General features: G+C 44.2%; 1 protein-coding gene across 2 annotated transcripts; it reads right to left on the reverse strand.

The window, feature by feature from the left end:
* Window positions 1-121: 121 nt before the first annotated feature.
* Window positions 122-23,482, reverse strand: ATG4D (autophagy related 4D cysteine peptidase). Of its 2 annotated transcripts, none has more exons than XM_056570548.1 (11): window positions 23,308-23,482; window positions 18,589-18,820; window positions 16,572-16,655; window positions 14,173-14,346; window positions 5,352-5,574; window positions 4,688-4,752; window positions 4,473-4,615; window positions 2,973-3,051; window positions 2,512-2,588; window positions 1,478-1,597; window positions 122-1,113 (listed from the first exon to the last, which is right to left on the reverse strand). In XM_056570548.1, exons 2-11 carry the CDS (start codon window positions 18,770-18,772, stop codon window positions 940-942), a joined length of 1,323 nt encoding a protein of 440 aa, XP_056426523.1. In that variant the 5' UTR covers window positions 18,773-18,820; window positions 23,308-23,482; the 3' UTR covers window positions 122-939. The 2 variants fall into 2 exon arrangements, with proteins under 2 accessions (XP_056426523.1, XP_056426522.1); XM_056570547.1 differs by having other exon boundaries at window positions 5,352-5,670; window positions 23,308-23,479.
* Window positions 23,483-23,597: the final 115 nt, after the last annotated feature.

A 23,597-nucleotide genomic window follows, 5' to 3' on the forward strand; every position in this document is an offset into this window, starting at 1 on the left:
TTTATAATTTTTTTTTTTTTAAATCAACTGATGCCAGAAAGTTGAACAGATTTGTAAATTACTTCTATTAAAAAAATCTTAATCCTTCCAGTACTTAGCTGCTGCATGCTCCACAGGAAGTTATTTTCTTTTTGAATTTCCTTCCTGTCTGACCACACTGCTCTCTGACACCTCTGTCGACGTCAGGAACTGTCCAGAGCAGGATAGGTTTGCTATGGGGATTTGCTTGTACTCTGGACAGTTCCTAAAATGTACAGAGGTGTCAGCAGAGAGCACTGTGGTCAGACAGAAAGAAAATGAAAAAACAAAATAACTTCCTGTGGAGCATACAGCAGCTGATAAGTACTAAAAGGATTAAGATTTTTAAATAGAAGTCATTTACAAATCTGTTTAACTTTCTGGCACCAGTTGATTAAAAAGTTTTCCAGTGGAGTACCCCTTTAAGTGTATGTCAACACACATATAATCATATGCACAGTGGATTATGTTTGGTGAACGTACCCTTAAAACATAATGACAAGTAACCCCTTTAATTAAAAGGGGTTGTATGTGATAAAAAAAATAATAATAAAAAAAAAAAAAAAAAAGGCAGCTTTATGGCAGAAACAGCTCCACTCCTACGCCTAGGATGCGTGTAGTACTGCTTAGTTCCATTCACTTGTACAGGGTAAATCTGCAATACCACATCCAGCCTGTGGTCATGAATGGTGCTGTTTCTGTATAAAGGTAGCTGCAGTTTGTATGACCCATCAGTGCAGGATTGTATTTTCTTTCCTATGAGATGCTAGCTGTCAGTGAATGGAGGATACATTCTCTCATACAGTAGACACCTTCATGACGTGATTGGCTAGAGCTAGACTGGATCAGTAACAGCAGTAGTTTCGGACGTAGGGGGCGCCATGTCGTACAGAAGGTCGTACAGCGTCCCCTTCCCCCAGGTTATAAGAACTCAAACTCATCTGAGCTGGGTCTCTGTGCCAGTGTACTCCTCTTCCGATGAGCGGGGGCGTACGCAGAGAGCGGCAGAACCTCTGACACGTGGAATTCCTGAGCGTGACCTTCTGAGATACTGAACACCGGATATTTCTCCTCTGCCGACGGAGAACTTAACACCTGCAGGACAAGAGAGATGTCACCAAAGACCCAAGAGAATATCGGACAGGGTATAGTAGGGAATTACTTACACATTTCTGGGAAAGCTGGGTGACAACCTGTGGGTGGTAATAATGGCAGCCATAATGGTTGTCATCCAGCTTTCCCAGGAACTGATAAAAGCTGCAGATTAGTCATTTTGCAACTTTACTAAAGGTCTAAAGAAGTGGTCTGCAAAATGTGGACCCCCAGCCAGCACCTATTTTCTAGCTAGTGTTGCCTCCTAGTCGTAAGGGCCTATATACCCATGGTGTTGTGTCCCCCCCCCCCCCCAATGCAATAGTTTGCCAATGTATTGCTTAAACAGTACGGCCCATCGTGTTACCTTTGTCAGATGATCACAAAGTGCACCAAAATCTGCTCGATTTCTAGCATAAAAAGCGATTGTGCAGCTGGGATCCATCTTAACTATAGACATCTTGCGCGGAGAATTACAGTGAAAAGTCTATGGAGAAGAAAACATTTAACTCAGGATCAGTACAGGATAAGTAATGTAATGTATGTACACAGTGACCCCACCAGCAGAATAGTGAGTGCAGCTCTGGAGTATAATATAGGATATAACTCAGGATCAGTACAGGATAAGTAATGTAATGTATGTACACAGTGACCCCACCAGCAGAATAGTGAGTACAGCTCTGGAGTATAATGCAGGATATAACTCAGGATCAGTACAGGATAAGTAATGTAATGTGTGTACAGCAGAATAGTGAGTACAGCTCTGGAGTATAATACAGGATATAACTCAGGATCAGTACAGGATAAGTAATGTAATGTATGTACACAGTAATCTCACCAGCAGAATAGTGAGTACAGCTATGGAGTATAATACAGGATATAATTCAGGATCAGTACAGGATAAGTAATGTAATGTATGTACACAGTGACCCCACCAGCAGAATAGTGAGTACAGCTCTGGAGAATAATACAGGATATAATTCAGGATCAGTACAGGATAAGTAATGTAATGTATGTACACAGTGACCTCACCAGCAGAATAGTGAGTACAGCTCTGGAGAATAATACAGGATATAATTAAGGATCAGTACAGGATAAGTAATGTAATGTATGTACACAGTGACCTCACCAGCAGAATAGTGAGTACAGATCTGGAGTATATTACAGTATATAACTCAGGATCAGTACAGGATAAGTAATGTATGTACACAGTGACCTCACCAGCAGAATAGTGAGTACAGATCTGGAGTATAATACAGGATATAATTCAGGATCAGTACAGGATAAGTAATGTAATGTAATGTAAACACTAACTCAACTGTACATAAAAGTACATGTGGAATGTTGCTGTATACACCCTTTACATATATATTTGGAAAATACAATAAGCCATATACTCACATCCAGGGGAAAGTCATCTGTTCTGGTGTCTACGTAGGTCTGACTGTAATGTGGATCCAGGTATAACAAATGGTTATCTGACAAAACACGAATTTCACGTTATGCACAAGAATATGTGAATGGGGGTAAGTGTGGGTGACAGCGATGAGGATTAGTGGGGCTGTGAGAGGTTTGCCTTACAACTCCTTTTCCTTCCATAGTGATGTTCTCTCTTAGAGGTGTAGGTTCACCTTGTTGGTCCCATTGATCTTTATAAAGAAGAGACTGCAGCAGGATATGACAATTTTACCCTGTAAAGTGGGCGGCCACAACAACATTGCTGCGGAAATGCTAAAGGGTCCCAGACTTTATATCCCCACCAATCATAATGCTGCAGCATACGCCATTACATTACTGGAGGGGGGGGGAGGTATAATCCATGTATAGTGGGAGATCAAGGATGATAATGCTGAAGTACAAACCTTGATAACCAATGAAATACAGTGAATGTTTCGGTTTCCCTCCTATAATGCCCAGACATGATGGCATCTGCAGGAACTCCTGAGAATAAAGACAAGATCATAAGGATGATGGTTCGGATCACTATCTGCCCTGGGTGGACTATAGGGAGGTCTCCATACATATTAGATCCTGGTCAATATAGGGGATGTTGTTTAATGTACGACCATCTTTAGGGGTGTGTACGCCAGCACTGGGACAAAGCAGAAGTGTGAACACAGCTCTGGAGGTGACTGGAGTAGAAGTCATGATATAACTTAAAGGGGTACTCCCCTGCTGTTCCGAACGCTGGCGCCGGAAGCTCGTGTCACCATAGCCCCGCCCCCTCATGCCATACCCCCTCAATGGAAGTCTATGGGAGGGGGCGTGACAGCTGTCACGCCCCCTCCCATAGACTTGCATTGAGGGGGTGTGACGTGACATCATGAGGGGGAGGGGCTATGACGTCACGAGCTGCCGGCGCCAGCGTTCAGAACAGTTTGTTCCAAACGCTGAGCAGCGGAGTACCCCTATAAGAACACAAAAGCAAAACATTTGGGACAGTTATTTGCCCTAATATTTAGTCTAAAAGAACAACTCTGGTTGAAGAAGTTAACCACCAGGTGATTTTAGTACTTACCTGCCAGACAGTAATGGACATGTTTAGGAAGGATCCGTGCTTGTCTTGGGGATAAATGGCTGTGTTGTGATTCCATCACTTTCTTTTTCTGAAATGTCTATCTCCTGTTGGTGTTCCCTCCCTCCAACTACAAGTCCCAAGATCCCTTATTTGTAAGTGTGAGGTCAGTTTTCTTCCTCCCGCACATCAGTCACCCCACCCATTGCAGCGCACCTGAGCTCCCTTCCATACTGTGCTGTAAAAAAATTCCCTGCAGTCCTTTGCAGAATGATCTCACTCCCACCCAGCGGTCACTCCTCCCATTGAAACTCAGACAGGCTCCCTTTATACACCTGACTAAAGATATAGGGGGAGATTTATCAAAACCTGTCCAGAAGAAAAGTTGCCCAGTTGCCCGTAGTAACCAATCAGATGGCTTCTTTCATTTTTCAGAAGCCTTGTTAAACATGAAAGAAGCGAGCTGATTGGTTGCTATGGGCAACTGGGAAACTTTTCTTCTGGACAGGTTTTGATTAAATCTCCCCCCATAATGTCTCGGGCTGCACTGCAACCTAGGAAGAGCCGAGATAACACTCATTTTGTTGCTAAAAATGAACATCGGGGCAAACATCACATAAGAATTGAGAGAGCACCAACAAACACAGGTACAGACACTATATTATGAACTGCACTAACTTTACAGCCCCTGTAGCATAGTCAAACCAAAAAAATACCCCTTTAATGTAAAGATCAGCCCAACAAAGCATGTGCCCCACTGGTGAAGATAATGCTGGATCTGTGCTGGGCCGGCATAGAGAGGAGATAGGAGGAGATAGTTTTCGGAGTCGTACCCGGGTCCCATTACCTTAATGCACTGCTTATACACTGGGTTGAAGTTCTCTCCACCCAGACGTACAGGTATGAGGATGATCACCGCTCTTCCTGCAATGGTGGTATCTACACGAGGATCAACTGTATCCAGCAGCTGCTCCACATCTGCCCTGTACACTGAGCAGATACAAAGGGTTAATGGCGGCACCTGTCACACCTCGCAGTCCTGCTCCTCATTGCGCCTCATACCTGTACAGTCCTGAGACACGTAGACGGACAGCTCCGGGACCTGAGGAGATGATTCCAGAGCTTTCCTGAAGGGACAAAGACAAAATCGGGTGTGAGATGCTGGATAATCTTAGTCAAATTCTGGAGCCCCCCCTACTGGTCAGGAGGTAACATCAATAGGGCCTTGGACCCCCAAACAATGCTCACAGAAAGTAGCATTAAAGGGGTACTCCACTGCCCCAGTGTTTTGTTCTGAATGCTGGGTGCGGGCTACTGGGGTCGTGACGTCATGCACACGCCCCAAAGTGACGTCACACCACGCCCCCTCAATGCCAGTCTATAGAGGGGGCGTGTGCATGACATCATGACCCTCGCTGACTGCACCCAGCGTTCGGAACAAAATGTTCCGGACGCTGGGGCAGTGGAGTACCCCTTTAAAATCTGTGGTGACCTATAACAACCTCATTGTTAACTACAGGCCTATCTTTTCGATGTTGGTGGGGAGGGGGAGGGTGGGCTACGGTGAAAGATGGAGGTGGGGGGAGGAGTTATCCTGCTGCTGAGAATAGGGAAACTGGGGGGGGGGGGGCGACCCTCATAAGACTACCAGGGAAATTAGGGGGTAATCTCCTAAGGTTGGAAGTATCCTGCAGATATTATTGGGGAATTTGGGGATGTTCCTCACCTCAAGATGTGAGCCACAATACTGGGGCCATACCAGTCTCCTGCTTTTTTGCCAAAGCTCCTGCCTAATTTCACCATGTGATGGAGACCAAAGGGGGCATCTGGGCGGTCTGAGAGCCATCGCAGGATGTCCCTGTGGATATGCCCTTGGTGGGGAACTTGAGGTCTAGAGGGGCAGGATGCTGTGCGGGAGTACAGATGACGGGAGTGAGAGGTAGGTGACGCTGTAGAAGAGAATGAATTAAGGGTGGGCGGAGAGGAGGATCGGATGGGATCCATTTCAACAAAAATGATGTCCAATGCTTCAGGCCACAACCAATCTGAAGGAAAGAATATATAGCAGTTATATTCTTGTATATAGGAGGCAGTATTATAGTAGTTATATTCTTGTATATAGGAGGCAGTATTATAGTAGTTATATTCTTGTATATAGGAGGCAGTGTTATAGTAGTTATATTCTTGTATATATAGGAGGCAGTATTCTAGTAGTTATATTCTTGTATATAGGAGGCAGTATTCTAGTAGTTATATTCTTGTATATAGGAGGCAGTATTCTAGTAGTTATATTCTTGTATATAGGAGGCAGTATTCTAGTAGTTATATTCTTGTACATAGGAGCAGTATTATAGTAGTTATATTCTTGTATATAGGAGCAGTATTATAGTAGTTATATTCTTGTATATAGGAGCAGTATTATAGTAGTTATATTCTTCTATACAGGAGCAGTATTCTAGTAGTTATATTTTGAACATAGGAGCAGTATTCTAGTAATTATATTCTTGCACATAGGGGGCAGTATTATAGTAGTTATATTCTTGTATATAGGAGGCAGTATTATAGTAGTTATATTCTTGTATATAGGAGGCAGTATTATAGTAGTTATATTCTTGTATATAGGAGGCAGTATTATAGTAGTTATATTCTTGTATATAGGAGGCAGTATTCTAGTAGTTATATTCTTGTATATAGGAGGCAGTATTCTAGTAGTTATATTCTTGTATATAGGAGGCAGTATTCTAGTAGTTATATTCTTGTATATAGGAGGCAGTATTCTAGTAGTTATATTCTTGTATATAGGAGGCAGTATTCTAGTAGTTATATTCTTGTATATAGGAGGCAGTATTCTAGTAGTTATATTCTTGTACATAGGAGCAGTATTATAGTAGTTATATTCTTGTATATAGGAGCAGTATTATAGTAGTTATATTCTTGTATATAGGAGCAGTATTATAGTAGTTATATTCTTCTATACAGGAGCAGTATTCTAGTAGTTATATTTTGAACATAGGAGCAGTATTCTAGTAATTATATTCTTGCACATAGGGGGCAGTATTATAGTAGTTATATTCTTGTATATAGGAGGCAGTATTATAGTAGTTATATTCTTGTATATAGGAGGCAGTATTATAGTAGTTATATTCTTGTATATAGGAGGCAGTATTATAGTAGTTATATTCTTGTATATAGGAGGCAGTATTATAGTAGTTATATTCTTGTATATAGGATGCAGTATTATAGTAGTTATATTCTTGTATATAGGAGGCAGTATTATAGTAGTTATATTCTTGTATATAGGATGCAGTATTATAGTAGTTATATTCTTGTATATAGGAGACAGTATTATAGTAGTTATATTCTTGTATATAGGAGCAGTATTATAGTAGTTATATTCTTGTATATAGGAACAGTATTATAGTAGATATATTCTTGTATATAGGAGGCAGTATTATAGTAGTTATATTCTTGTATATAGGATGCAGTATTATAGTAGTTATATTCTTGTATATAGGAGACAGTATTATAGTAGTTATATTCTTGTATATAGGAGCAGTATTATAGTAGTTATATTCTTGTATATAGGAACAGTATTATAGTAGATATATTCTTGTATATAGGAGGCAGTATTATAGTAGTTATATTCTTGTATATAGGAACAGTATTATAGTAGATATATTCTTGTATATAGGAGGCAGTATTATAGTAGTTATATTCTTGTATATAGGAGGCAGTATTATAGTAGTTATATTCTTGTATATAGGAGGCAGTATTATAGTAGTTATATTCTTGTATATAGGAGGCAGTATTATAGTAGTTATATTCTTGTATATAGGAGCAGTATTATAGTAGTTATATTCTTGTATATAGGAACAGTATTATAGTAGATATATTCTTTTATATAGGAGGCAGTATTATAGTAGTTATATTCTTGTATATAGGAGGCAGTATTATAGTAGTTATATTCTTGTATATAGGATGCAGTATTATAGTAGTTATATTCTTGTATATAGGAGACAGTATTATAGTAGTTATATTCTTGTATATAGGAGACAGTATTATAGTAGTTATATTCTTGTATATAGGAGACAGTATTATAGTAGTTATATTCTTGTATATAGGAACAGTATTATAGTAGATATATTCTTGTATATAGGAGGCAGTATTATAGTAGTTATATTCTTGTATATAGGAGGCAGTATTATAGTAGTTATATTCTTGTATATAGGATGCAGTATTATAGTAGTTATATTCTTGTATATAGGAGACAGTATTATAGTAGTTATATTCTTGTATATAGGAGCAGTATTATAGTAGATATATTCTTCTATATAGGAGGCAGTATTATAGTCGGTATTTACTTACCGTAATAGTTCTTTCCTCGAGTCCCGAAGGCAGCACAGAAGGGATATATCAGATCCCGCTCCCATGTCAGGACCGTCCCCTAGAACTTAATTAACAATTAATACTTAATTAGTAACGGGGCGGGCCAGACCCCCATAAAGGCCCCTTTCACCAATGTCACACTGTGTAATAATTAAGACCAACTGATGCAATAACAAAAACGAATTTATTAGGGTGGGTGTTGTGCTGCCTTCGGGACTCGAGGAAAGAACTATTACGGTAAGTAAATACCGACTTTCCTCATCGTCCCTACAGCAGCACAGAAGGGATCTACCAAAGATAACAAAGGGGGGGTTAATTCTTGCCAACAGCAGACAATACTCCGGTACTAAAGGCTGGGCTCTGGGTCTGCAGGTCCAGCCTGTAATGACGGGCGAAGGTAGATGTAGATGACCACGATGCTGCATTGCAGATTTCCAGTAAGGAGACTTGCTCCCTTTCTGCCCAAGATGTAGATGTAGCTCTGGTTGAATGGGCTTTCAATGGATGTGGAGGATCCCTTCCATCTTTCTGGTAGGCTTCCACAATAGTAGACCGGATCCATCTGGCCAGCGTATCCTTAGAAGCTTTGTAACCCATTCTAGCTCCTGCAGGCAGAACAAAAAGATTCTCTTCCTTCCGAAAGTGCTGGACTCGACTTAAATAAGAGACCAGGGAACGCTTGACATCAAGTCGATGGAACTTTTCCTGCTCCTCTGATACAGGGTTGGGGCAAAACACTGGTAGAAACACCTCTCTGTTAATGTTAGCCACTGATGCTACCTTAGGTATAAAAGAAGGAACGGTGCGAAGTCTCACACCCTCTGGAAGGATCTTCAGAAAAGGAGACTTTGAAGAGAGAGCCTGTAGCTCCCCTACCCTCTTGGCTGATGTAATGGCAATGAGAAAGAGAAGCTTCATGGTGAGCCATTTTAGTTCCACTTCTGCAATGGGCTCAAACGGTTCTTTTGTGAGGGCGTTCAAAACTAGAGTCAGATCCCAAAGTGCAACTGGAGGCTTCACTGACGGTCTCAGTTTCTTCAGGGCTTTAAAAAATCTGGAAATAAGAGGGTGGTTTGCAAATTTCCCATCAGACATTGCATTAATAGAGGTCATGTGAACCCTAAGGGTATTTGGTTTAAGACCTTTGTCGAACCCCTCTTGCAGAAATTGAAGCACGTTTTCCACTGAAAACTGCAGGTTAGCCGATGACAGCCAGCTCACAAATTTTCTCCACAATTTTGTATATACGAGGTTAGTTGATGGCCTCCTGGATGACAGCAAAGTATTTATAACTTCATCAGAGAGACCCAGGTTCAATAGTCTTTCCCTCTCAGAAACCAGGCAGTTAGATGTAGTCTGCCTGGTTGAGGATGAAAGAACCCTTTCTGTATTAGAAGGTCTACTGCTGCAGGAAACCTGAAGAAACTCCCCTCCGCTAACTGGAGCAGTAGCGGGAACCACACTCTGCGAGGCCAGAATGGTGCTATTAGGATGGCCGATGGTCCTTCCTTCAGGATTTTTCCTAAGACTCTCGGTAGAAGAGGCAGTGGGGGAAACAGATAGATAAACTTGTTGTTCCAAGGGATGGAGAACGCATCCAGGACTTCCGGATGTTCCCACGCATTCAGAGACCCGAATTTCTTCAACCTGGTGTTCTCTTTGGTTGCCATAAGGTCGATCTCTGGAAACCCCCATCTGAGGAATAGTGGTCTGAGATGCTTCATGTTGAGAGACCATTCTGTAGGAAGTAGGGCCTGCCTGCTCAGGAGGTCCGCCTGCTGATTCAAAGTTCCTCTGATGTGAATTGCCTTCAGATCTGTGACAACTTGTTCCGCCCAGTGCATGATCTGGGCACACAGGTGTTGTAGGGTCGCGCACCGTGTGCCGCCCTGTTTGTTTAAATAATAAGCCGCTGTGGCGTTGTCTGTTTGCAACAGAACAGATCTCTTGCAGACATAAGACTCGAAGTGGAGCAGGGCAAGATGGATGGCTTTTAACTCCCGATAGTTGGAGGATCTTAATCTCATCTTCGCAGACCAAGTACCTTGGGTCCAGTGATTGCCGAGGTGTGCACCCCAACCTGCGGCTGAGGCATCCGTAGTGATGACAGTTTGATGCTCGGTAACAAAACTCTTCCCTTGACTCACATTCGCCCTGATGGTCCACCACAGCAAATCCCTTCTGACAACAGGGGAGATTTTCATGAAGGAGTTCAGATGTGCCAGGCTCTTGTTCCATGCTTTCAGAATTTCTTGCTGGAAGCTCCTCAAATGGCTTTTTGCCCATGGCACTGCCTCTATGGAGGCTGTTAGTAATCCCAGCGTACTCATCGCTTCCCTGATAGAAATTCTTGAGCAACGCTGGAGCTTCATGATTTTCTGCCTTGTGCGAACTATTTTCTCTTCTGGAAGAAAAATTTTCATTTGCTGCAGATCCACCAGAAGCCCCAGAAACTGAACACGAGAGGAGGGGGTTAACTTGGATTTCTGATGGTTCACCATGAACCCCACCTTCTGCAGCATAGAGAGGCAGATTTGAAGATGGTTCTTCAAAGTTTCCGTATTGCTGGCAATGATTAGCCAGTCGTCGAGGTACGGCACAATCTTTATTCCCTGGAGCCGAAGTGCTGCTACCAGAACAACGACCAGCTTGGTAAAAATCCTGGGTGCGGGTGACAACCCAAAGGGCAGCGCCCTGAACTGAAAATGATGGACCTGATCTCTCCCTTGGACAGCTATTCTCAAAAATTTTCTGTCCTCCTTTTTTATGGGTACGTGGAGGTATGCGTCCTTCAAGTCCAGGCAGACCATGACATCCCCAGGACTGGCAATGCTGTATAGTGATCTTATATTGTCCATCTTGAATTTTACCTTCTTTAAGTATCTGTTGAGGTATCTCAGATCTATGATTAATCGCCATTTCTGGTCTGGCTTCGGTACTGGGAACACATGTGAGTATACCCCTTGAAACTCCTCCCCACTGGGGACAGACTCCAGTGCCGCTTTCTGAAGGAACTCCGACAGGAGCGACCGGACTCTGAAATCTTTGTCTTGGTTGAGAAAAAATCGGTCCCTCGGCCGGTGTACAAACTCTAGCGCATACCCCTCCTGAATAATTCTCAGGGCCCAGGGGTCGGAGGTAACTGACTGCCATTCTGGAAGAAACTCCAGCAATCTTGCGCCCACCGGTCCATCGTGCCTGGCGTCAGAAGTCAGTCTTGGGATTGGGACCCGGACCTGACTGCTTCTTTTTCCTATCCTGGTATCTAGGCTGGTATTTTCTCTCCCTCTGTTGAAAAAAACGTCTACGGTTGCCGCCTTTATTTCTCTGGCCACGAAAGTTCTTAAAGGGTTTCCGAAAGGATTGCATAACATCCAATTCCTTCTCCTTCTTCTTTTGCTTTAACACTTTGTCAAGCTTCTTCCCAATGAGCTTACCCGGCTCAAAGGGTAGAGAACAGAAATGCCCTTTGGATGACGCATCGCCTGCCCAGGGCTTCAGCCAAATCGCTCTACGAGTGGAGTTTGCCACTGCCATACTTTTGGCCGCAATCTTTAGCACATCAATAGAAAAATCGCATAGGTAATCTGCCGCTGACTTGAGCGAGGATAACTGTCGGGACAGCTTATGCCTAGAGACTCCTGCCTCTATATCCTGGGATAGATTACCTAGCCACAGTCTAAGAGCCCTGGAGACAGGCACTGACGACAGCGCTGCCTTGCTGAGTGATGCAAGGTTAAGATGGGCTCTTTTCAAAAAGGTATCTGCTCTTCTGTCTAAGGGGTCTCTCAACAGTGTAGATTCATCAGCTGGAAAAAAAGATTTTTTAGATAGACCAGCTACTGCTGGGTCCACTGCTGCAGGTTGATCCCAAAGTTCAGAGGCCGATGGATCCAATTTGTACATCATCCGGAAGCGTGATCCAAAATCTAGCCGCTTATCCGGTTTCTCCCATTCTTTCTCCATTATCTTTTTAAGGACCTGGTGCCCAGGCAGCACTCTGGACTTTTTCCTAGGAAAATAGAATAAGGCTTCTTTATTTTGTCTGGAGCGTTCATGCTTGCCAGATTCTACACAATGCTTGACCTTTTTGATCAGGCCTTCTGCCGTCTCTTTTTTTAAAAGGTAAAAATCCTCAGTCAGCCCTTTCGCCCCCGAGGAAGAGCTAGAAGAAGAGGAAGAATTTGAGGAAGAAAAACTCTGCTTCCTATGGTGCTTCTTTTTCCTCCTAGTGGAGGGGCCTGCAGAGGAAGAAGCGTGAGAAGACGTGGAACTTGAACCAGAACCAACCGCCGTCTTTCTCCTTCTCTTATTAGCCTGGTCAGAGGAGGAACTGCTGGCAGCTGAACCAGTACGCTCCCTTGAAAGCTTCTTTCGCCTCTTTCCCTCATCTTTATCCTGAGAGAATTTGTCTCTGAACCAGGAAAAAAAGGTTTTTGCCTCCGTGGCTAAATCCGCTTCTGGGGGTGAACAATTCTTACATATGTTAGACGGCCACTCCTCCATAAGCGTCTGCAGACAGCTTATACATCTCCTTGCTTCTACAGATGCTGCAAGCTCTTTTTTCTTTGCACAGCTATCACAGTCCTCATAAGGGCACTCATCTGGAAGGGGCTGCTCACAAGACACACATAGTCTGTGTTTAACCTTAGATTTCTTTTTCCCAGCACTCGCTTCAGAGGACATCTGAAACACATATTTATTGCAATAAATATAATATATAACGTAATACTCAGGCCAGAGATAGTTGCTCACGGCAACCACTGGCAACTAACCTTATCAGACCCAGAACCCGGCTGCCCAGCTCAGCGAGAGCGGCACCACCGAGCTCCCGGTCTAATAAGGCCTCTTCCGCCGGCCCCCCGTGGAGAGGCAACCCCGGTGACGTCAGAAGCGCGCGCCCTCCCAGCACACAAACAGCTGGAGGACGCGCGCCTGGACCACGCGCCTGATGCGCTGAATGCCGGCAGAGAAAACAACAGAGGAGCACAGCAGCAGCGCGCACCAGGTGAGTTACCAGTGCATAGCACGGCAGTAATACAGAGCAGAACCTGATAACTTTTCAGCCATGTAAGCGGAGACCCCGCACCGCACAATAGGACTCTGCTACTGCCGGCAAACTGTCTAGTAATGCCGGGACCCCGCACCGGACTTTAGACATAAGAACTCGCCGGACCCCGCACGGCTATGACTGTACACATCTATTTCTGTCAGGACTGCAGATCAGTCACGTCTAGGTACCTTAATATCGCCAGGGCCCCGCACCGGGCCAGGTATTCATAGGTTACATGGAACCGATGCCCCGCAACGGTATTTAACCAGCGAATATCCCATAGGTACCTGCCAGAGACCCCGCAATGGCTTGGACCGTGGTAGCCAGGACCCCGCAAGGCCAGAATGGATGAATGGACGATCCTACAGGTGAGGACTGAAAAAAACACAGTGTGACATTGGTGAAAGGGGCCTTTATGGGGGTCTGGCCCGCCCCGTTACTAATTAAGTATTAATTGTTAATTAAGTTCTAGGGGACGGTCCTGACATGGGAGCGGGATCTGATATATCCCTTCTGTGCTGCTGTAGGGACGATGAGGAAAGTAGTTATATTCTTGTATATAGGAGACAGTATTATAGTAGTTATATTCTTGTATATAGGAGGCAGTATTATAGTAGTTATATTCTTGTATATAGGAGGCAGTATTATAGTAGTTATATTCTTGTATATAGGAGCAGTATTATAGTAGTTATATTCTTGTATATAGGAGCAGTATTATAGTAGTTATATTCTTGTATATAGGAGCAGTATTATAGTAGTTATATTCTTGTATATAGGAGCAGTATTATAGTAGTTATATTCTTGTATATAGGAGGCAGTATTATAGTAGTTATATTCTTGTATATAGGAGCAGTATTATAGTAGTTATATTCTTGTATATAGGAGCAGTATTATAGTAGTTATATTCTTGTATATAGGAGCAGTATTATAGTAGTTATATTCTTGTATATAGGAGCAGTATTATAGTAGTTATATTCTTGTATATAGGAGCAGTATTATAGTAGTTATATTCTTGTATATAGGAGGCAGTATTATAGTAGTTATATTTTGTACATAGGAAGCAGTATTATAGTACTAGGAGGCTATGAAATGAGGAGGCATTGCTGACCTCTGTGAAGAAGATGCATCAGAAGAGCCTGGGCGAACATCATCTGAGCGCTCCTGATCATACAGCCCCATCCGCAGTCTGTAGTGAGTTGGGTCCCCTCCAGTGCAGGGAAATCCCGTCTATAAGTTAGCCACACCCTGGAGACAAAATCTTGCTGAAATTGTTCTATTTCATCTGCGGGCACAAGAGAATTCAATAATGAAAATAATAATTATTATTATAATAAAATGTATTTTCATAGCGCCTCTGTATTCCTCAGCACTTGCAAATCATAAAACATTCAACAAATAATAGGGATGAAGGGATATATACCAAATTTATTGAAGTAAAACCTTGCAAAGAAAAAAGATACTTGTCTGTATCTTATAATTTGCAATCACGAGGGTTCCAGTAAAGCCAGTTCTGTGTTACCGTTTCCTTAATAATTAGGAAGAATGATCCTGGAATGTATCGCTTAATCCCTGACCGACCTGTGCAGCTCCGTGTATCTTCACAGCCCTACTTGACTCTGCCCAACACTGGGGTAAGGATACAGGACAGAATACATACTGGAGATGATAAGATGTCTGACCGCTGGGGTGTCCAACCGCTGGGACCCCCCCCCCCCCCCCCCCGCGACCTCCAGGCTGGAACTCCGACATTCTGTCAAGTGACCACAGCTGTCACGCCCACTCATATAGACATGAATGGAGGAGGTGTGGCGTGACATCACGGCCACCTGAAGCTGGCAAAAATGTTCAGAAAGCTGGGGTACTGGCCTGGAGATCATGTGGGGTGGGGGGGGGGGTCCCCAGTGGCCACACTCTCTGCAATCAGAAATCTTATATCATTTGGATAGGGGATAAGATGTCTAGGGGCGGAGTACCCCTGTAACGATCCTAGAGGATCAGGGAATACAATGTGTTCTGCTCTAGACCCCCAAGGAATAAAATAAACAATCTCTTTTCTACCCTACACCACTAGACATTAAAGGGGTACTCCACTGGCCAGCGTTCGGAAGTAAATGTTCCCAACGCTGTTTTCGCGCTGCAGGTGTTGGCCACACCCCCTCAATGCAAGTCTATGGGAGGGGGCGTGATGTCACGAGGGGCATGACCGATACCCAGCTGCGCGAAAACAGCGTTCGGAACATTTACTTCTGAACGCTGGCCAATGGAGTATCCCTTTGAAGCTATACTCACATCAGCGTTAAGCATATCCATTATGAAATGTCTGTTAATGTCAGCTAACAGAGGTCATTCCTAATGGCTAAGTGCTCCTGGCATCAACCTAGGTGTTAACCAGGGAGCTGTATACTGATGGCATCTCTGCCAAAGCTGAGACAGCTGGGGTTGCAGGGAGGTGAGGAACCAGAAGGACACCGCACCCCTCCCCTAGACCGCCAGGAAGATCACCGCACCCCTCCCCTAGACCGCCAGGAAGGACACCGCACCCCTCCCCTAGGTCGCCAGGAAGGTCACCGCACCCCTCCCCTAGACCGCCAGGAAGGACACCGCACCCCTCCCCTAGACCGCCAGGAAGGACACCGCACCCCTCCCCTAGGCCGCCAGGAAGGTCACCGCACCCCTCCCCTAGACCGCCAGGAAGGACACCGCACCCCTCCCCTAGACCGCCAGGAAGGACACCGAACCCCTCCCCTAGACCGCCAGGAAGGACACCGCACCCCTCCCCTAGACCGCCAGGAAGGACACCGCACCTTGACCATCCTAGTGAACAAACATGACAAATGGGGCACAATGAAAAGAGGGACATACAAATAAATAAGTGGATGGTGCAGTTAGTTACTGCCTGGTCATCCGTCCGGATCTATAAAAATTTCCCTGATTCTAGCCAGAAGGCCGGGATACCAAGGGTGAGTGCCAAGGTGAGGATTACAGGGTACAGTGATTCAACTCAGTAGGTCCTATTCTCCCAGTGAGTTTTACCACTCCCCGAGGCACAAAAATACCTCGGCTCTATACCCCCCAGCCCAATGACCAGACCCAGAGGGAACAGGTCTCATCGGGGCAGCCGTTGAACTGGTGTTGTGGCATCAGCCCTGAAATGCCCTGGTACACCGGTCTCCTCCATGCAGCCATCCATCCTACATCAGTGTGCGAGAGACTGGCCCACTCACAAGAACAGATACTACACTTTATCTTAGCCCAAACTACCCTACACCACTATTCATTTCCACCATTTCTACCATGGAATTGATGTTCTGTGACCTATTTATTCTGCATCCTGCAAAAACTATCAAAGACACCAACACAACCACAAGCCTGAGAAGTGGCCTGTAATGACCAGAAGTGCGCTAGAGAAGAAACCGGGAGGCCAAGGCTACTCCTGCACAGCCTTTCCAGTGTTTCAGTATTTTGTACTATTTCTGCAAAATGTAATTGAGGCCACAATGTTCTCACCTTCGTTTCGGAAGAAGTAGCGTTTGCCCAACAAATATAAGGGCGTAGATCTGTTAAAATTAGTCTTCATCTTCACCGTCCAACCTATCCAACCAAATGAGAGGTGAAATATCTCAACAAACAAATAAAAGAAAATCAGAAAATATTTCTCCTTCATTAATGTTGAAAAAAAAATTCTGCTTTTAGGAAAGCTGGGTGACAATCAATATGGCTGCCATTAGGGATGTCCTGATACGGATATCGAACATTTGCACTTTTGCAAGTGCCCTGATACCCATCCCGATCCCTGCAAACTGGAATATAAAAATCCCTCTTTCTTGTTTGCTCCATTATCCGGAGTGGTGCAGGACCTGCTGTACAATGATGTCATTTCATCCCACAGCAGGTCCTGCATTACTCCAGCTGGCAAGAGAAGGTCCTGCACTACAAACAGAACAGAGGATGCAGAGGCCTTAGCGCAGGAGCGGAGGGATGGTAGGTGAGATTTTTATTAAGTTCTTTTGGAGTAGACTACTTAACAAGAGGTTTCCTACCTACCTGACTACCTATCTTCTGAGGGCTTCTAACTTATTGGGGATTTTTTATTTTTTTTAATAGCCGAGGCAAGTTCTCTCTATCTCCCAAAGTGCAAGAAATAGTGCAAACGTGTCACACTAAAAAAAACATGCACAAAGGATGGGGTCTATCGCTAAGCCCTTCTCCAACAGGAGAGAGGCGCCGCAACAAACCTACCCTTCACCTCCGGGCCAAAAGGCACCTCCAAGGATCCAGGTTCGATGCCCCTCTTCGCCGAAGCTACTAAGGTGTCACAAATGCACCTGGCTTCAACCTAGACGTTAACCAAGGTATCAGCCAAGGAGCCGTATACTGATGGCATCTCAACCGAAAGCCAAGATGCCCAGGGGTTGCAGGAAGGTGAGGAACCGAATGGACACGCACACCTCCCCTAGACCGCCAGGAGGGATACCTTATTGGGAATTCCTTACTTACCTATCTTCTTGGGGCTTTTACGTATTTGGGGGGGGGGGGGGGGGAAGGATTCCCTACCTCAGGCTGGGTTCACATCACGTTTTTGCCATACTGTTTTCTATCTGTTTTTCTAAAGAAAACCGTATGGCAAAAAAACGGATGGAACAGTATGGAAAAAAAAGTCAACCGTATGCGTTTTTAAACAGTATACTGTTTTTAAAAATGCATACAGTTCCGTCCGTTTTTATAGAAAAAAAAAAACGTATACATGTGCGTTTCCCATTGACGTCCATGTTAAAAAAAACGTATGCGGTTGCAGTACGGTTTTTAAACCGGAGTCAAAACCGTGGTTGAACACGATTTTGTCTCCGGTTTAAAAACTGTACTGCAACCGCATACGTTTTTTTTTTTTAACATGGACGTCAACGGGAAACGCACATGTATACGGTTCCATACGGGACAAACGTATACGTTTTTACTTTGCACATGCGCATTTGCATCCTAAAGTCCCCACCCAACACCCCTCCCATTAAAAATATACAAAATTTTCAAAAACGTATAGTTTTTTTTTCTATAAAAACTGACGGAACTGTATGCACTTTTAAAAACAGTATACTGTTTAAAAACGCATACGGTTTACTTTTTTCCCATACTGTTCCATCCGTTTTTTTGCCATACGGTTTTCTTTAGAAAAACGGATTGAAAACAGTATGGCAAAAACGTAGTGTGAACCCAGCCTCAGTGAGGGCCTCATGTTCAACTTTCGCCTATGGATTCACAAAGTCTACAGCCACCTCTGATGTCACATGACATAAAAAAAAAGGATCGGTAACTGGTATCGGTACTCAAACTTGGTCTTAAAAAATTGTATCAGGACATTCCCAGCTGCCCTCACAGCATTTCCCCCCCCCCCCCCCCCCCCCCTAACAGCGTTGGGCACTGAATTTGCTATCCAAGTATTTGGGAATGCATGTACGCATGTACAATGGCACCCAGCTTTCCTAAATAAGTTTACAGAACAGACGTCACTCGTCTTCGTCAGTCTTACCGTATTTGACGCTGTGCCATGCTGTCAGTAGTTTGCTCTTTAACTTATCCACCTCATCGGTTGCGACATCTCGCCCGGCTCCTTGGTACCCCATCTGAGGAGCATCGTGGAGGCCGCTCAGGTTCCTGCGTCGTCGACCTTCGGGGCTGCCATACTGAGTGGCCGATGGCGACACGGAATTCATTTATCCAGTGTATTTGGTCACAGAGGGGAGAGCATGACTGGGGGAACTCTGCCAGGAGAAGGGAATAAGAATTACTCTCACATTTCATTACAATCTCTCTTTGGTAGCCTGAAAATAAAAAGGGGGGGTTATAGGGTCAAGCTCAACAGTCCCCTCTTTCTTTCCCTCATTTAAAGGGGTATTTTCCTCTTAAAATATGATGGTTTGTCTCTAACACCCACTGATTCGCTGCAGCACCTAATGGCCAGACCCCCATGATTTTATAAGTGCCACTATACCCTAGGGTAGGTATAGGAAACCTTCGGCACTGCAGATGTTTAGGACTACATCTCCCATGATGCTCCTACAGCCAAAATACTGCCAAAGCATCATGGGAGATGTAGTCCAAAACATCTGCAGTGCCGAATGTTGCCTATACCTGCCCTAGGGAAACCCCTTTAATTTCTACGTCACATGACCACAGAGTTGACATCACGTTGACTCCATCCAGACCGAAACGCGTGGTCACATGATACAGATCAGTAATTTTTATTTTTTTTATTTTTTTACAGCCCTCGGGTCTCCTGTACAGACGTAATACTTATCACAGCAGAGGGTTTGATACAGTTGCATCCAAACCGTTCTGTGCAAGCTAGACAGTCTTTAAAAAAAAGAGCCCTAAACTACTGGTAGTAAAAGGGTTAAAATTACTACAGAGCCATGTGACTCTCACTGGACTGAAAACACACAATGAAAGTCGACACCCGTCACTTATACTAAATGATGGGTAATGGTGGTTAACTCCCTAATATCGGACAGTCACTCTGTAATCTCTAGGTTAATGGAGACTTACTAGGCCAGTGTTTTCCAAACAGTGTGTCTCCAGCTGTTGCAAAACTACAACTCCCAGCAAGCCCGGACAGCCTTCGGCTGTCCGGGCATGCTGGGAGTTGTAGTTTTGCAACAGCTGGGGACACACTGTTTGGAAGACACTGTACTAGGCTGTTCGCAGATCAGATATAAGGAAGACTGATCCCTCTAGCAGCTGAGAGAAAGCTGCGGAGTGTCACATTACACCGTCATATGAGTGTATAGTAAACTACACCCGTGTCCAGAGAAACAGAAGCGTCCTTATATTGTGCAACTAAATGTGACCAATGTCACCAAATGCTGCTTATAGTCTATAATGTAAGACAGTGCTGCCGATAGCAGTCTATATAACGTAAGACAGTGCTGCCTATAGAAGTCTATATAATGTAAGACAGTGCTGTCTATAGAAGTCTATATCATGTAAGACAGCTCTGCCGATAGCAGTCTATATAACGTAAGACAGTGCTGCCGATAGCAGTCTATATAACGTAAGACAGTGCTGCCGATAGCAGTCTATATAATGTAAGACAGTGCTGCCTTTAGAAGACTATATAATGTAAGACAGTGCTGCCGATAGCAGTCTATATAATGTATGACAGTGCTGCCGATAGCAGTCTATATAATGTAAGACAGTGCTGCCGATAGCAGTCTATATAATGTAAGACAGTGCTGCCTTTAGAAGTCTATATAATGTATGACAGTGCTGCCTTTAGAAGACTATATAATGTAAGACAGTGCTGCCGATAGCAGTCTATATAATGTATGACAGTGCTGCCGATAGCAGTCTATATAATGTAAGACAGTGCTGCCGATAGCAGTCTATATAATGTAAGACAGCGCTGCCGATAGAAGTCTATATAATGTAAGACAATGCTGCCGATAGCAGTCTATATAATGTAAGACAGCGCTGCCGATAGAAGTCTATATAATGTAAGACAGCGCTGCCGATAGAAGTCTATATAATGTAAGACAATGCTGCCGATAGCAGTCTATATAATGTAAGACAGCGCTGCCGATAGCAGTCTATATAATGTAAGACAGTGCTGCCTTTAGAAGTCTATATAATGTATGACAGTGCTGCCGATAGAAGTCTATATAATGTAAGACAGTGCTGCCGATAGCAGTCTATATAATGTATGACAGTGCTGCCGATAGAAGTCTATATAATGTAAGACAGTGCTGCCGATAGCAGTCTATATAATGTATGACAGTGCTGCCGATAGCAGTCTATATAATGTATGACAGTGCTGCCGATAGCAGTCTATATAATGTAAGACAGTGCTGCCGATAGCAGTCTATATAATGTATGACAGTGCTGCCGATAGCAGTCTATATAATGTATGACAGTGCTGCCGATAGCAGTCTATATAATGTAAGACAGTGCTGCCTTTAGAAGTCTATATAATGTATGACAGTGCTGCCGATAGAAGTCTATATAATGTAAGACAGTGCTGCCGATAGCAGTCTATATAATGTATGACAGTGCTGCCGATAGCAGTCTATATAATGTATGACAGTGCTGCCGATAGCAGTCTATATAATGTAAGACAGTGCTGCCTATAGAAGTCTATATAATGTAAGACAGTGCTGCCAATAGCAGTCTATATAACGTAAGACAGTGCTGCCTATAGAAGTCTATATAATGTAAGACAGTGCTGCCGATAGCAGTCCATAACGTAAGACAGTGCTACTGGCAGCACTCTATAATGTAAGACAGTGCTGCCGATAGCAATCTGTATAATGTAAGACAGTGCTGCCTATAAGTCTATGATGTAAGACAGTGCTGCCTATATATGCCTGTGATGTAAGACAGTGCTGCCTATATATGCCTATGATGTAAGACAGTGCTGCCTATAGAAGTCTATAATGAGAGACAGTGCTGCCGATAACATAAGACAGTGCTACTGGCAGCACTCTATCAAACCCCAACACTTTAAATCAATGAACTGCAGCGGCTTTTGCGGGGCCAGAGACCGTCGCCGCCGCCCGCCTCTCTCCCCCTGCCTGTACTGGGGTCCTGAGTCCGCCGCCCCATTGCCTCCCCCATCCCCGCTTTTATAATTACCTGTTCCCGGGGTCTGCGCTACTTCTGGCTCCGGCGGCGTCCTGAGCTGTCACTGTGCGCCGGGCCACTGACGTCACTCGTCGCTGCGCACAGCAACAGCGCAGGACGCGCAGGAGCCAGAAGTAGCGCAGACCCCGGAACAGGTAATTATAAAACCGGGTATGGGGGAGGCAATGGGGTGGCGGCGGTCATCTCTGGCAGCGGCGGAGGTTGGACTCAGGACAGGCAGGGGGAGAGAAGCGACGGCGGTTTCTGGCAGCGGCGGTGGTTGGACTCAGGACAGGCAGGGGGAGAGAAGCGGGTGGCGGCGGCGGTCTCTGGCACCGCAAAAGCGGCTGCAGTTCATTGATTTAAAGCGCCTGCATTATCGGCAAGGTAATTGCCGATACCGATAACTTAGAAAATCGTGAATATCGGCCAAACTGATAATCAGTCGATCCCTATCTGGAATACCTCTTTAAAGGAGGGTCTCCCCTAAAACAAGTCATGCTGTATCCGTAACGCCAAAGGGTTAAAGAACCCCTTATTAGGCCGGGTTCACACCGCGTTTTTGTAATACAGTTCCCGTATCAGGTTTTTGATTTAAAAAAAAAAACGGATTCCTCAAAACCGGACTAAACTGTATCAAAACGTGAGTACAAATTTGTATCTGTATACGGTTTGAAAAATGATGTCCGGTTGCATCCGTTTTTTAAGAAAAAAAAAAAAAAGGATATGTTTTTAATTTTTCACTCCATTATAAATAAAGTTTCACTTGTTTCCAAGAAAAAAAACTGTGCAAAGTCAAAAACCGGATGGTGAAAACCGGATGGAACCGTACGCACACATACAGTTCTGTACGGTTCCCATTAACTCCCATGTTAGAAAAAAAAAAAAAAGTACACGGTTTAATACGGTTTTTCACCGGGACCAAAAAACCGTAGTAGGTCATGGTTTTCTGTCTGGAAAAAAATAAATAAATAAAATTAAAAATTTTAAACCGTATGGTTTGAAAAAACGGAGACAACCGTATACATCATGGTGCATACGGTTTTGACCTGGAAGTCTATGGGCACGGTTTCCTGAACGGTTGCATACGTTTTTTTTTTTTTTTTTTTAATGAAACCGTATAGCAAAATCGTGGTGGGAACCCACCCTAACAGAGGGGGCGCTGTTATAATCCTTTCCCTGCAGCGGTGCTGTCCAGCTGTTGCAAAACTACAACCCCCATCATGCCCTGACAGCCGAAGGCTGTCAGGGCATGATGGGAGTTGTAGTTTTGCAACAGCTGGAAAGCGAACACCAATACTTCCTAATTATACAATTCACCATAAGTAGCCATGTGATTGTTCTTAAAAAAAAGACTACCCCCTTAAGGACTGCACCACCATATTGTCTTGCTACTGTATTAAAATCCTTCTCATTGCAACCTGTCCTCTGGACAACCCCCCCCCCAAAAAAAATTCCCAAGGATAACACCCCCAGGACACTATGTCACCCCTACAAACTGACCCTTTACAGCACACCCCACCCCCCCCCGTCTACGAATGGACCAGTCCACACAACAAACCAGGCTCAGTACACGGGCATACAGGTCACGTGACCTCTGAACCCCACCACATAACAAACAAGCCGATCTCACCTTATCTTTTTTTTTTTCCCCAGAGGAAGACCATCGGAAATCACATGCCCATATCAGGTCGGGATCACTTCCGTTTCACTTCCGCCCATCCAGAGAGAGAGAGAGAGAGAGAGAGAGAGGGAAAAAAAAAAACCCTTCCCGGTTACTAATGACGTCACTCCATCAACGGAAGCGGACTTGGGATTTAGGAAAAAAAAAAAACTACAGCGCTAGTGAGTAGAGTAAGGGGAAGGCACACCTCTGCTAACTTGCATACGAGTTGCGTCATCACGGCGCGCGCGGTAACGAGC

This window comes from Hyla sarda, chromosome 4 (assembly GCF_029499605.1).
Source record: "Hyla sarda isolate aHylSar1 chromosome 4, aHylSar1.hap1, whole genome shotgun sequence".
Classification (NCBI taxonomy): domain Eukaryota; kingdom Metazoa; phylum Chordata; class Amphibia; order Anura; family Hylidae; genus Hyla; species Hyla sarda.